Source organism: Monodelphis domestica, chromosome 3, assembly GCF_027887165.1.
Source record: "Monodelphis domestica isolate mMonDom1 chromosome 3, mMonDom1.pri, whole genome shotgun sequence".
NCBI lineage: Eukaryota > Metazoa > Chordata > Mammalia > Didelphimorphia > Didelphidae > Monodelphis > Monodelphis domestica.
Genome location: NC_077229.1, coordinates 32,098,999 through 32,114,526, shown reverse-complemented (window position 1 = coordinate 32,114,526; position 15,528 = coordinate 32,098,999). Strand labels below are relative to the sequence as shown.

At 44.1% G+C, this 15,528-nt stretch overlaps 1 protein-coding gene across 1 annotated transcript in view; it reads left to right on the top strand.

Annotated features, from left to right (window-relative positions):
- The window catches only part of SRRM4 (serine/arginine repetitive matrix 4), a gene marked incomplete at its 5' end in the record, with an annotated part of 246,835 nt that extends 232,086 nt beyond the window's left edge, over positions 1 to 14,749 (top strand). Inside the window, 4 exons of the mRNA XM_007490321.3 lie at positions 2,638 to 2,853; positions 6,789 to 6,899; positions 7,898 to 8,041; positions 10,245 to 14,749. Of these exons, the coding sequence (XP_007490383.2) occupies positions 2,638 to 2,853; positions 6,789 to 6,899; positions 7,898 to 8,041; positions 10,245 to 10,542 (769 nt within the window). The remainder of the gene's footprint in view (positions 1 to 2,637; positions 2,854 to 6,788; positions 6,900 to 7,897; positions 8,042 to 10,244) is intronic.
- Between the last annotated feature and the right edge of the window lie 779 nt (positions 14,750 to 15,528).

Here is a 15,528-nt window from a genome sequence, read left to right as displayed (position 1 = left end):
GATGAACACCTTTAAATCAGGGGATCCTAGATCTAGAGCTGGAAGGGACCTAGGAAGTCTATTCCAACTCCTTTGTTTTATGAATGAGGAGACTGAATGAGGCACAGCAGAGGTAAATGACTTATCCAAAGTGACACAAGGAGTGGGTAATAAAGTTAGATTGGAACCGAGAACCTGTGATTCCAAGCTCAATGTTCTTAAACTATACCACTATTTACACTGTTTCCCCTGATCCTCTTGTTCTGATAGTCCTAAAGGTGGGATCCTTTTGACTATTCAGAGATCTGGGCTCCACCTGCCAACCCATAAGCCAGGATTGCCTTGGCTCTGGGACCTACTGAGTTTGGGCCAATGTGAAACACCTGCCCTGATTCATGAGTTCTCGAGGTTAGGGCTTTTTCAGGAATGAGCGCCTGCCCAGGGGTCCTACTCACATATGGTAGGATTCTGTGTCTACATTTGCCAAGCAAACAGAAGTTGTTGGCTCATCAGAAGCAAGAGCCATCTGCAGACAGACATGAGCCCCCTGCAACTGGCCTCAGGCCCTCTTTTAGAGACATGGGAACTGGTACCACATGGTTGTCCCCTAACCCTTCCTGTAGCCTGAATCCTTCCTCAGGATGTGGGGACTGCTGAGGAGGAAGTTCATCTGTGTAGTATGGTTGATCCCAAGCTGAGTCTTCTAAAGCCAGTGCTAATCCCAGAGGCATTTTGTTTTGCTCTTAGGAAGCAGAGCACATGAAACAGGACCCCCAATGCACAGATGGAAAATCCAAGGCATGAAGAAATTAGTATAATTATATAAGACACCAGAGCATATCCCTAACAGAGTAGGGAAAAGATAAGAGTATTAGAGGATCTCTCTTTCTTATCGTTAATCAATTTTGAGCTGAAAGGAGCCCCCAAAATATATAGATCAAGAACTTAATTTTACAATTGAAGAAATTGAGGATCATAGAAGTCTTAAATTGTCCAAGGTGATTCAGGTGTTGTAAAGGTCAGAGGCAGAATTTGAACCCAGGTTCTCTGATTCTGGAGGCATCTTGCTTTTCACTGGATCACTCTAACCTTCCAAACTCCACAACCTTCGTTTCAAAATCTTCCAAACCATGGTTCCAATCTACTTTTCCATCCTTATTGGATATTATCTCCCTTTAAGTATTCTATATATTCCATTCAAATTGACCTACAAGCCATTCTTCCAACTAGATGTTCCATCTCCTGCCTTTGTTTCAATCCACCTCCAACCCCACCCCTATCCAGGTGGCAAGGGAAAACAGAAAGAGGAACTAGAGGATGTGTATTCAAATCTTGTTTGTGATACTACCTTAGTGACCTTGGGAGAATCACTCAAGTTCCCAAAGCCTCAGTTCCCTTCTCTGTTGTCTGTGCATACCCTCTAATGATCCTTCTACTTCAAAATCTTTAATTATGTGATCTTATGAATTTCCTGGATCTCAACTCCACATCTGTAAAATGGGAGGAGGGGTGGAACTAGATGGCTCCTGAGGTCCCTTCCTGATTTAATATGTATGAGGCAGGAAGGCCTTAGAGATAAGGTAAGTGCTGCAGGCCCTTTCAATTGCCACTTGCTATAAGTATCAGGAGGGTAAGGACTGATCTCTACTTTGTCTTTATGTTTATATTTTCTAGCAGAGTGCCTGGCAAATTGTAGATGCTTCTTAAATTTTATTAAGTGGCTACTGTTTTCAAAGAATCATGCTAGGCACTGGGGAGGGAGGGAGAAAGAGAGAGACACACAGAGAGAGACAGAGACAGAGAGACAGAGAGACAGAGACAGAGACAGAGACAGAGAGAGGCAGAGATAGAGGCAGACAGAGAGAGAAGAAAGAAAGAAAGAAAGAAGAAAGAAAGAAAGAAAGAAAGAAAGAAAGAAAGAAAGAAAGAAAGAAAGAAAGAAAGAAAGAAAGAAAGAAAGAAAGAAAGAAAGAAAGAAAGAAAGAAAGAAAGAAAGAAAGAAAGAAAGAAAGAAAGAAAGAAAGAAAGGAAGGAAGGAAGGAAGGAAGGAAGGAAGGAAGGAAGGAAGGAAGGAAGGAAGGAAGGAAGGAAGGAAGGAAGGAAGGAAGGAAGGAAGGAAGGAAGGAAGGAAGGAAGGAAAAGAAGAGAGAAAGGAAGAAGGGAAGGAAGAGAGAGGAAGGAAGGAAGGAAGGAAGGAAGGAAGGAAGGAAGGAAGGAAGGAAGGAAGGAAGGAAGGAAGGAAGGAAGGAAGAGAGAGGAAGGAAGGAAGGAATGAATGAAAAAAGAAAAAGAAGGGAGAGAGTGAGGGAGGGAGGAAGGAAGAAAAAAGAAGGAAGGGAGAAAGAAGGAGGGAAAAGAGAAAAATAGAAAAAAGGGACAGAAGGAAAGAGACAAGAAAAGGAAGGAGAATAAAGAAAGAAAAATGAAAGAGAAAAGAGAGAGTAGAAGAGAAAGAGAACTAGAAAAAGAGAAAGGTGTGTGGGGGGGGGCAATATGTCCCTATCCTTTGTCATCTGGGAGCTGATATGCTATGCTTATTTTTTGAGCTACTTTTGAGAAAAATAAGAAATCGAGGTTGCTGGGCTTGGGATGAGCATTTCACTGCCAGGCATTCATACTCACTTGGGGCTATCCCCGACTGACTCTCCCCATCTTCAGAGAATTCCAGTCTCGGTGTCCCGGATGTTCCAAGGTGAAGGTGAATCATGTCTCCTCACCAACTTTGAGGTCCCCGCTGAGAGTCTGCTCTCCAACTTCCACCTACAACAGCCCTGCCAGGTCCTCCCTGACCTCCAGCCAGTCAACCCTGTCACCGAATCATAGAAGAACCTCCCCCAGATACACTCGAAGCTGCTCCAGCTCCTCAGAGAAGAGGTTAGTAAGTCCCTTCTAAATTCTGGCCCCAGCTGGTGGGAATCCAGAGCAGTCACATGCTCACTGGAGGATTGGGGTTGGGGCTGGGGGTGGTTGGCTTCACATACCCTGCTAAAGGTAATTCCAGTCATTTTCTTGGACCACCCAAATGAGCAGGTCTGAGTATCAGAGATCCTATGCCTAGAATTAGAAGGAATCTTAGAAGTCTAGCCTTACACTCCTCAGGGATTTCAAATGTCATTGAGCCCATTGGCAGCATTTTTCAGATCAGAGCACTGGACTTGGAGTCAGAAAGACCTGAGTTCAAATTGCTGTTTGGTCATTCACAAACTATGTGACCCTGAGCAAACCATTTTGTTCTCCATAGTTTCCTCAACTGTGTAATGGAGGCAATAACAGAACCTACCCAGGGTTGTTGTAAGAACAAAAGGAGATGATGATTGTTAAGTGTTTTGGAAGCATAAAGTGTAATGTAATTGCTATCATAGCATATCATATGTTATATGACATTTTATTATATATATTATCACATCCTATGATATTACAGCATATATTACATTGTCATCTCATGTCATCCTGTATTATATTATTACTATTATTAATTATGTAATCTAGGGTCCCCTCTGCAGATAGGCATCAGGTGGTATTATTATCTGAAGAGGGCTCTGTCGGGGGGAAGGATTCTTGATTATCTTTCCCTTTAAAAGGGGAAGCTTCTAATTGTCAAATAGAGAGAATAGGGTGGGAGTGGGAGAAGGCTCAGAAATATCTGTGATGTCAAAATACGTTTCAGTGAAGCTTTTTTTTTAATGAGAGCATGGGGCTAAACTCCAAATCAATGATCCTGATCCTGGAGAATATAAATGATCCCTAGGACATGGATCAGAAGAAGCCATGTTGATGCTTCTCTCCATCCCTTCTTCCAGAAAAGGTTCAGAGTTCTAAAAAATCAGCAGAAAACAGAAATTAAATACTGCTGAAAAAAAAACAGGAAGGGAAAGTTATTTCTGTTGTTTTTCCTCCCCTGGGGAGAAGTGATGATTAAGAAAATATTCTTAACAATAAATGATGAATACATAAGTAATTTTTAAATTTTATTTTAGAGTTTAAATTTGTGGTTTGGACTGAATATTTAATTTGTGGTCGCCTGGGATTTAATTTCTAAATCCCAAAATAAAGTACTAAAGTAATTGGAATTAATTTATGGTAGTTTATTTTACAATAGAGGGAAGATATTAAGGAAGAGAGGAAAGGGGGAGAGAGAGAGAGACAGAGAGACAGAGAGAGAGAGAGAGAGAGAGAGAGAGAGAGAGAGAGAGAGAGAGAGAGAGATCTGGCTTCCTTTGAACCAGTTAGAAATTCTAAGGCACCAGTCTTAGAAAGGAGTCTCAAGATGATGGTTCACACCTCCAGAAAGGGCAAGGAATTAAGTCAGCCTTTACACTCACTAAGGTGACAGCCTACAAAGGAAACCAGTCTGAGGTCTGCACAAGCTCCTTCAGGGGTCCAGTTCCACAGCCAACTGTCTTCACTCCAAGTCTGAGTGTCTGTCTTCCAGTCCAACTCCAAGTGACTGTCTTCATTCCAAGTCTGAGTGACTGATCTCCAGTCCAACTCTGAGTGACTGAATCAACCTCTATGTGTCTCTGTTTCCACTATTTAAAGACCTTTTTCTCTTGTGTCACTTCCCCTAAATTTTTACGTCTACCAATCACAGCAGACACTCCACTCCAGGACTGCCCACTCTTTCACACATGGGTCACAGACATCCCACTCAATGTATGAAATGGGTGTTCACACCTTTTGTGGTTAGTTCAAACCTTTTTGTTGTTAGTTCACACCTTTTGTGGTTAAAATGGGTAGACCTACTTTAAATACTGGGTTTACACTCTGGGGATTAAAATCTAAAAGTAGACCAGGGATTAAAATTTAATCTTCACAATAAAGGAAGAGCTAAGTATCTTCATTGTTATAATCAGGGGAATGCTAAATCCCAATCTTCACAAGAGAATACACATGGCAGAAAGGGAACAAGGCCCTTCTAAGTCTTTTATTTAATTCAATTTATTTAATTTAATTTTTTAAACCCTTACCTTCTGTCTGGGAATTAATACCGTGCATTGGTTCCAAGGCAGAAGAGTGGTAAGGGCTGGGCAATGGGAGTGAAGTGACTTGCCCAGAGTCACACAGCTCGGAAGTGTCTGAAGCCAGATTTGACCCTAGGACCTCCCATCTCTAGACCTGACTCTCAATCCACTGAGCTAACCAGTTGCCCCCTTTTATTTTATTTTTAATTGAATTTTTATTTAATTATAAGTATTTTAATAATATTAACTGATTTATTTCACAGATCAATAGTAGTTATTTTAATAATAATTTCTGAGTTAGAAAGAACCTTGGAGAACCTGAAGTCCTTCCTTCTTCTAATGCAGGCATCTCTCTTACAACAGCCACCTCCAATGGGGAGCTACCTACCTCTGGCAGAAACCAGAGATGCTTACCAAAAGTGAATTTACAGATGATCTCCTCCAACTACTCTTCACATACACACACCCTTTATCTTTCTTAATTATGAGCCTCCTATTGGGACATTTTTCAAACAGGAAAAACTGGCCTCGTAATAATAATAATAGCTAACATTTATATAGTGCCTGCTATGTGTCGGGCACTGCCCTAAAGTTCTTTATAATTATCAGCTCTTTTAGTCTTACAACCATGCTGGGAGGTAGGTTCTATTATTATGGCTCCCATTTTACAGATAAGGAAACTGACGCAAAAAGAGAAGTGACTTGTCTAGGGTCACACAGCTGAGCTCAGATCTTCCCAGATGAGACTCTTAAACTGTTTGCCTTAGTTTCCTCAGCTCTAAAGTAGCGATGATAATAATAGCATGCACCTTGCAAGGTTGTTGTGAGATTCAAGTGAGATTATGTTTGTATAAAGTCCTTAGCAGAGTGCCTGGACCCTGGGTGGGGGGGGGGGCTATATAAATGTATGTTACGTCCCTTTCTCTTCGTCTGTTGGACACATACTATGTATGAGCTAGGTATTATGGCAGGCATCAGGTAGACCAAGATTCTGCCCTCCAGAAGAGTCTATTCTTTTGGAGGAAATATTTCTTCAGGTAAATAAACACAAAAATCAATGCCAAATCAATGCAAAGTAAATCTTGATGGGCTTTTTCCTCTATCAAACTACAACTGGGGAAGGGGATGGGTAACCTCTGGGGGCCATTATAATCCTCGATCCCAAAGCTGCCTTTCAATCATTTTATCTATTTTTTGTATGTTTATTCCTCATTAGAATAGAAATCCCTTAAAAGTAAGTAAAGACAGCCAGCTTGCACAGTGGATAGAGTACTGGGCTTGGTATCAGAAAGACTCATTTTCCTGAATTCAAACCTGGCCTCAGATACTTACTAGCTGGATGACCCTGGGTAAGTCATTTTACCCTGTTTGTCTGTTTCTTCATGAGCTGAAAAAGGAAATGACAAACCACTCCAATATCTTTGCCAAAAAAGTCTCCAGTGATTTCATGAAGAATCAGGCATGACTGAAATGACTGAAGAATAACAAGGACTCAGTCTTTGCCAGTGAGTGCCTAACAGAGAGCCTGGCATATATTTGGCACTTAAGAAGTCCTCCTGGCTTGAATGGCTGATTGATCTTAGGAGGATGGATCTTAAGCTGAGCCTTGCAAGGAAGTGGAGTCCGAGGGACCTGGATGAGGAGGGAGAATGCTCCAGGCACTGAGACAGCACAAAGGCAAAAGATGGAATGGCAGAGGCAAATTGTGCTATAATTCAGAGTAGGGAAAGGGATGGCATGCATCACTGGCTCTGGATGGCAACCATTCCTGGTGTTTTGCTGACTTCTCCTGGGTGCTCTAAGCCATTTTAGCCAAGACCATCACACAGGCTGTTTCTCTTTGTACAGGTACTATTCTCGGTCTCCCTGTTACACAACCAAGGCTGGCAAGTTGAGTCCTTCAAAAAGAAGCCCCCGGTCCCGTCGGAGTCCCAGTTACAACCGGTATAGTCCTAATAGGTACTTGGCTCAGCCTCTCCAACACTATGGATTCAGATGCGAATTTCTATTGTCCCCTATTACTCTTTCAGGAAACTAGATGGTACAGTGGGTAGAGAGTGTTGGGACTGGAGTCAGGAAAATCTTAAGTTCAAATCTGGCCTCAGACATTGACTAGTTGTGTGACCCTGGGCAAGTCACTTCACTGCTGTCTGCCTCGGTTTCCTCATCTATAAAATGGGAATCATAATAATAACATCTCCCTCCCTCCTAGGGTGTTATTAGGATCCAAATAAGTTAGTTGTTAATTGTACAGTGCTTATTTGCATAGTGCCAGGCACATCAGTGATTTACCAATCGATGGACATGTATTAAGTGTCTACTGTATACCAGGGGTTAGGGATATAAAAAAGGCAAATAAACAGTCTTTAAATAAACGTTAGTTATTATTTTTATTATTATTCTGTCAAGAAAAGGCAAAAGAACATCATGCCCCTAGGTTCCTGCTGCCTTTCTCTTATTCTCCATCTAGACCCAGAGTAGACCCATGTTTCAGGAGTGTGGCTTGGTCTAAACTTAGTAAGCCAGGGGAAGCCTATACAAAGGATCTCATTTTCTCAGTCAGGCACCACCCCAAGCCCATAAAAGCTACAATGAACCTGAATGAAAGTAGAGCATTTACAAAAAATAAAGCACTTTCCCATTTTGAATTTGCTTGGAAATGGGCAGATGCCCAGAGCCAAAGGGCACCTTGAACTAATTAGTCTTTAGGCACACTCTCCCATATTCTGTTATTACCATTGCCTCCCTCATACCCCAGGAGATGGAAAGGAAAAAATAAGTCCAGAGCAGCAACCTTGACTTATCCAGGGTCACACAGCAACCAAATCAGAGCCTGCCATGAACCGTCATCATCATAGCCAGAGGCTCACCTGAAAGATGAGGGTCAGTGTCTGAGCAGCTTAGGAATCATACTGGACAGTAACCATTTCTTCCATGCTACCCCCACCCACCTCCAGAGACAGAGATCGAGACCACAAATATGGACTCGTGGAAAAGGACATCTCTCGGGATCGAGAACGGAGACGACGGCGGTCTTACTCTCCCATAAGGAAGCGCAGGAGGGATTCCCCCAGTCACCTGGAGGCTCGTCGGATCACAAGGTGAGGAGGGCCTCGGTTTGGGGGGCAGCCCAAGAAGGGGAGTTATCTACCCTCAGCAAACATGGTAGAGTACACACTGAACTGGACTTGGGGTCAAGAAGAACTGGGTTCAAATCCTACCCCTGACACTGATACCAGCTTCTTCCTCTTAGCTTCCTCCTTTGCAAACTGGGGAAAATACCTGAAAAACCAACTTCATCTTGAGGTTTAAATGGACTAATGAAAACAAAGCAGGCAGGCAAGCAGGCACACATCCCAAGGACTGGTTAAGTACTTACTGTAGTATTGGAGATTCCAAGAGAGCAAAGGGAGAAAACACTAGAGAAATGTCAGTTAGTATTGGGAGACAGAAGGAATTTGTCTGGACAGCTATGGACTTCTCTCTTTCTAGCTTTCTTTCCTCCATTTATTCCTTCATTTCTCTTTCTTTTCCTTCCCTCCATCTCTCCTTTCTTTCCTTCATTCTTCCCTCCCTGGGGGAACCTTTCTTTCCATTCTTCTTCTAACCTTCTTTCTAACCTTCTAACCTTCTTTCCATTCTTCCTTCTTGCCTCCCTCCCTTTATCTTTCCTTTTTTCCTTCCTTCTCACTTCATCTTTTTTCTTTATTTCTTTCCTTTCTCCCCTTCCTCCCTCCCTTCCTTCCCTCTTTCCTCCCTCCCTTTAGCTTTCCCTTTTTCCTTCTCTCTTTCTTTCCTCTATTCTTCTCAACTTTCTTTCTCTCCTTCCTTCCTTTATCTTCTCTCCTCCTTTTTTCTTTTCTTTCATTCTTACTTTTATTCTTTCTTTTTATCTTTCCCTTCCCTCCTTCCTCCCTCCCTCCTTCCTTTCTTCCCTTCCTCCTTCCTTCCTTTTTTCCTTTCTTTGTGCCTTCTTTCCTACCTTCCCTCCTTCCCTACCTCCTTCCTTCCTTCTTTCTCTTATGATTTTATTCATATAAGCCCACTGAGAAAACCTTTTCTACCAAAGCAAATAAGAAATTTCTCTAGAATGTATAGTCTTAGAGGGTGGTTTGGCCACTGAGAAGTGATGTGACTTGACCAGGGTCAGACCTTCAATATGTGCCAGAGATAAGGTCACCTCCCTGACTCTAATACTGACTCTCTCTCCATCACAATATACCTTTCCTGCCTTCCATTTCTGTAGCTTTAATAAGAGTCAGACCTAGGTTCAAGTCCCACCTCTGCTGCTTCCTACCTTGGTAACCTTGGAAAAGTCACTTTCTTTCCCCGAGTTTCAGGAACCTCTATAAAATGAGGGGTTTCAACTCTATGGTCTCTGAACTCCCTGCCTACCTTATGTCTAGGAGACTGTCATCCTCAGCTGTCAAATGAGGGGCTGAACTGAGGGGTATAAAAAAGATAATATAACTTAATCCAGAGCCTTCACCTCTCTGAAGTCCCTTGCCACCCTGAGATTTTGTGGTTAGTGAATTTTAGAAGCCAAGGAGCAATTCAGAAAGCAACAAGAGACAGGCAGGCAGGTTGACTAGCCTCATGACCTTCATCACCCAAAGTGTTAGAGCTGGAAGAAAGCTCAGAGAAGGTATACGATACTCATTTTTCTGATTGTTTTTCCATATTGAAATGTTTGTATTTATTGAGTCAGGGAGAGGGAGAAGAGGGAAAAGAAATTGAGTGCCTTGCTCAAGATCTAGTGCTACTATGAAGCAGAGCTCACATTCGAACAGGTTCTTTTAAGTCCAAATTATTTCATGACACCATTCTGCCTCCTTTTTCAAATGAGGAAACTGAGACCCCAAAAGAGAAAAGAAAAGGACTTACATGTAGCATCATAGATCAGGACCAAGTGGGAATCCCAGAGACACCTAGACTAAGCCCCTCAAGTTGAAGATGAGGAAACAAGCCATGGAATTGAAGTGGCTCATTCAAGATGACACATTATACCCATCTTGCAGACATGTTACCTTATGTTACAAATTGGGAAACTGAGGCCAAGGAAGTTTTGGTGACTTAGCCAAAATCACTGATTATCTTCTCATGGTCAAAGTCATTTGGGCTTTAAGGATTATGAATGAGATGTTTGCCCAGGTACCCTGACTAACAAAGACATGGCAGAACAGAAGACCTGGCTCTGGCCCCAATTCCTGGTGGGTCCAGTTCCCAGCTCTTAAGGGGAGGGGTTAAGCTCCTTAACCTTCACCTCTCCATCATCCTGTCTCCTTCTCCCCATCTCTCTTCCAGTGCCCGGAAACGCCCCATCCCCTACTATCGACCCAGCCCTTCCTCCTCCAGCAGCTTCAGCAGCTACTCCTCCTGGGAGAGCAGCCGAAGCCGAAGCCGAAGCCGAGGCCGCAGCCACGGCCGAAGCCGCAGTCGCAGCCGCAGCCGCTGTTATTCTCGAAGCAGCAGTAGCCGCAGCCAAAGTAGCTGCAGCAGCAGTGGCAGCAGCTGTAGCACCAGCATCACCTGCAGCGACAGTGATGTGATCAGTGATCCTGGGAGATACAACCGCAATTATGCCTCTGAAGGCAGCCACTAGAGCACAGGCCTCTAAGGGAGGCCTCCCAGCCACAGCCTCTGGACTCTGGTCCCTTTCTCCTTACTGACAGAAGCCTTGAGTCCTGGGGAGGCTCTAAGCCCCCCACCCACCCCAACCTCTTCCTCTGCTCCAGAGAAAAGAGAGGACCCACCAGCTCCACTCTCCTCTCCTTTGCAGCCAGCCAAGAGCCACGCCTGCCCTGCAATCATTCTGGACCAGACTCTGGGGGAGGGGGGTGAGGAAGAGACAGCCCATCCAAGGCAGAAGGAGCCCTTTGTATTATCTAAAGACCACCGGGCCAGTACTTCAGAAATGGGGCTTCAAGGGGGCACCAGGGATGCCAGTGGGCTTATAATATTCCATTTGGTTGAATCTTTTTTCCATAAAAGGGCACAGCCAAAGGGCAGATGGACCCCATCAGGTGCCATTTTGACTCTTTTCCCCCTACACTCACACACATAGACACCTTGATGTCATTTTCACCATCCCAATCCCAAGATGTTATTTTGCAATTCATCCTAAATCCAGGTTGACAGTGAGAGGAAACCAAAGGGCAGCATTACTCTGAGGAGCAGAAGCTCATTGGGGCACATGTCCTCCACAAGTTTGCTTTTCCTCACTTATCGAAGGAAGCTGAGTTTCCATCCACACCATCTCAGTGGGTGCCTCTGGTTAGAGGGAATGGGGAGGATGAGATGAGAACCAGAAACAACCAATGGTAGCATTTGATTTGGAAGTTGGGGACTGGCAGGGCAGGAGAGGGGAAGGAGGTAAGGGAGGGGAAGGAGACCCAACCCTGGCTACTAGTCAGTCTTGGGGGGGAAGGTTTCAAGGCCTGGAGGCCTTTGTCAAAGAAGGACTCTCCTTACCAGCCATATCAGCTCAGCATAGGAGGTGGAAGGGAAAATCATCTATTTGGCTTGCCTCTAGTTCAAGTTCCATCTTGCTTCTGAACTTTGGAAAACACTCACCTCCCTGTGGGAGTGATATCATGAAAGATGCCAAACTGGCATGGCACTGGTAGAATTTGCTTTTGGCAGGCTCCAGAGAGACAGGGAGTGATGATCTTGGCCAACAAGATAACTAGACCAATGAGGAAGAGAAGATAGTCTCCCACTCATTGTGCCCAGTGTTTCTCATACAACCACCACCTCATCAGGTCATCTGAATGATCAACTCTGGGGTTCCAATGAGCCACTTGGCAGGAAAGACTTGCCCAATCCCCTCTAGGCCAAGTACAACAGACACTGACATTTCCAACATCAACAGGGCTCTCCAGGCTAGGGGAGGCAAGTGATAAAAAGCCACCCACCATAGGCAGCTAGATCCCAAGTGACTCAGAACTTGTGTTTCTTTTCCTGAACCTAAAGACAAGGTCTGAAAGGTCTGATTCATGTCCCCCCAAGCTGGCACCAACTTCATTACAATCAAACACCAGCTGGAAATACCTTGTGTGCCACTAATTCATGCCAGTAGCCAATGCCCACCAGTCTGGCCTAATTCTCTCCTTGGCATTTGCCCATAATCTCCCCTTTTCCCAAATTCCAAGCTCCAGAATGCAGACACCTCAGAGTCACCTTCCTGTGATGCCTTGGGTCAAAGATGGTATCGATGCCTCCATTTCTCTGCCTAGGTCCCCTTTCCCAGAAACCTCCTGACCTCCAGGGAGTTTAGCTTCTCTTAGCCAAAGGTGCTTAGGTCCTGGAGCACAGATCATGTCCAGCAAAGGATTGGGAGGGGAAAGATTCTGAAGAGAAGAATTTGACAACTCACACCACTGGCATTCAGCTGTTGCTAGCTTTCAGTTAGAGGAAGCCCTATTCTGGTCATGCTCCTTGATATCACCCATAGCCTGGTGCCAGGGGCAGCTGTAAGCCAATAGGTGAACCACAAATGCCATGGACTGAAATCATATGGTGGGTGCAAAAGAGTGCAAGGAAGGAGTTTTAAATAAAATAGATCCAGGCAGTTTTCAAGGGGGAGGAAAGGGTTAGTTTCACTGGTCGGTTCAAGAGAGACAGGAAACGTCAGTCCCACTATGTGGGTCCTCTTCTCATAGAGACCAAGAACATAGACTAATTTTGGATTGCCAGAGTTCTCACTGCCTCTACACTCACACACCCCATGTATACCTTTGGTCAGCAGGCTCTCTCTGACCCCAAGCCCCCAGAAGGCAAGCACCTGGCCAATCAAAGATTGTCAGATAATATCTGGGGGAGCCTAATAGGGTTTGTGGTCAGTAAAGAGATGGAGGAAGGGCCAAGTTCAGCTAACTGATGATTCCTGTGATTTTCCCATTGGGAGAAATATAGGTGGGGGAAAGAGTGCTACAGTGGATAGAGATGGCCAGGGAGTCAAGAAAGACATGAGTTCAAGCCTTGCCTTTGCCACATGCCTTCACAAGCAGCCTGAGATGGTTTTTAAGAGGCCCCACCTTCAGTGATCCTCACTTGCCTCTGCCCCATGGCTTTCCCCTTGAGCTTTAAACTCAATCTTTCCCACTTCCAAGTTCAAGTTGGTTTTGTTCCAAGTCCAGCTGCCCAACATCAAACTCATGACATCACCAACATGGGGAAAAACAAAGTGAAAAGTTGTCTCCTGGGCACAGGAGGAACTTCAACTGGGGAGTTAGAGGGGATGTACAGTTACTGTATATATCCACCACAACATGTGGACCTGACATTCTTTATTCATGGAGATCTGCAGACGAAAGGCCTTCGAGTGCCATCCAGCCTCCTCTGGGAAGGCAATGCGCTAATTAAGGAGAACTTACAGCCCAGACAGTCTTATGCGGTCAGCTCTCTATGAGGTCAACGCTGGAATTGGTTTGGGCCACTTTTCAAGGACTGCTTCAAATCACTTTACTCTGTGAAAGCTACTACGCCTCGGGGGTTGGGGGTTTCTGGGCCATTGATGCTGGAGAAAACCCTACTAACTTATTTATTTATTTATTGTTATTATTATTTTTTGGAGGCAATCAGTCACCATTTAGCAGTATTTATTTATTTATATGAAGGGACAAGCAGGGGGAGGGGGGCATTTTAAAGTTATTTTTATGTCTAATTTATTCATGGCACTATAGAAGTCTGAGGGCTTACAAGAAGGTTCTTGGGATGCCTCTCAAGGAGTTGGGCTGTGAGCCTTTTGCTCTTACCCTATCTGTTGGGGTAACCAAAGTGTAGTTGGGTACTTGTGATGAGAGCAGCATGAGCAATGACACTTGGTGGAGGGAGCCATAAGGACAATCCTGCTGGTCTCTTCCAACCTAGCAGAAACCATTAGGCTGGGAGACCCATCCAACCACTCTCCTGATACCTCACTGGGAGGAGCATCCGATCTAATGATTTACTGTGCTTATGGTTCTGGGTGCTGTGAGTCACCTGTTCTGGTGAGTGTGGTTGAGTCCCTTTGCTCCCTGGGAAGAGCAGAGGGGAATTCTGAAGTTCAGGATCTTATAAGCAAGATCTCTGCCCCATAGCAGCTGAATCTATCCAACAGGTTTCATTTTGATTCAAGGGTTCAGTTTCCAAAGCACTTAATTTGTCAGGGACCCAGAAACCATGTGACTGACAACATAGGAGGGAAAAGAGATCCACCTAGATATAAGTTTTTGAGTCAGGTCACTCCAGAGACCAACCCTGACCCCAGACAGGAGTGATGCCTGATGGGCTATTTGGATCTTTTGCCCAACTTTTTTCAACGTTTTGATTTCCACTCCCAGAGACATTTGTCTCTGTCAGATCAACCTGTTAAATTTGAGTCCATTTCCTAAGGTCACTGTTGTTTTTCTCCTAATGGCATGACTCTGTTTAACATAAGATGGCCTGTTCCAATGGCCTAGCCTTAGGTTTGGAAGGATCTTCACAGTATGTTTTATATTCCTGAGTGTTTGTGGGGGCGCCATGTATTTTTCTTGGAAATAGAACACAGAGTTATTGTATCTTATGTCTATGTGAATTATTGTGAATTGGAAGGAAGTCCATTGCCACCAAGCATGATGGTCCCCACAGAGGACTTTGGGAAGGTCAGAAATGGTTCAAGGGCTTTGATCAAAAGCCTAAAATGTCTCAGTTGAAAATATTAATGTCTCCCAGGGAACTACTTGAGTTTTTCCTTCCCGTTCTCTACAAGTCTTTCTTATTTCCTCCCTCTCTCCCCCAAGTGAAACATGAACCTTATGACAATAAAGAGCCTCAATTAATCAGAAGTCAGTTAACTGAGAGTCTCTTTTGCCCTGAATTTCTTGTTAGCATTTTGCTTTAAGGAGAAAGAGTGCAAGTCACAGAGAAATAAGTCCTGTAAAGAAGATGGTCTTTAAAGTGATGACAAAAACATACACACAGTCAATATCACCCCCTTCTGCATCCCCATCTTGCCCAAGACAATGTAGAAGTGACCAAAGATGATGGGGTTAGAACTAAACTGTTGAGAATCTAGTCCAAGGTCTTAGTTTTACATATGAGGAAACAGAGGCCCAGAAGAAGTTGTGACTGATCAATCCAATCTAAGGTCCCATAAGTAGCAGAAATAGTGTTTGAACATGTCTACTGGACCCAAAGCCCAATACTTCTTACATCACGCCATGCTTCTTAGGACAATCACTATAAAGTCCTTCAAAATACTGAACCAGGAAGACCTGGGTTTAATTCCTGCTTTTAAAACATTAAAGAAAAAAGTATTAATGTCCACCAGACCCTATTAAGTCAGGAAAGCCTGAGGTTGAGAGAAATGATATGACCCCTCTTTGATATGATCAACCTTTTATGTGATCTAGTGTGACCTCTTACAGAAGAGGTAACTAAAGCCCAGAGAGGGGAAGAGACTTGGGGCAGCTAAGGGGTGCCACGCTTGAGGTTAAATATGACCTCAGACACTTATCAGCTGTGTGACCCTGGACAAGTAACTTAATAATGCTATTTGCCTCAGTTTTTGCATCTGTCAAATAAGCTAGAGAAGGAAATGGCAAACCACTCCAGGATCTTTGCT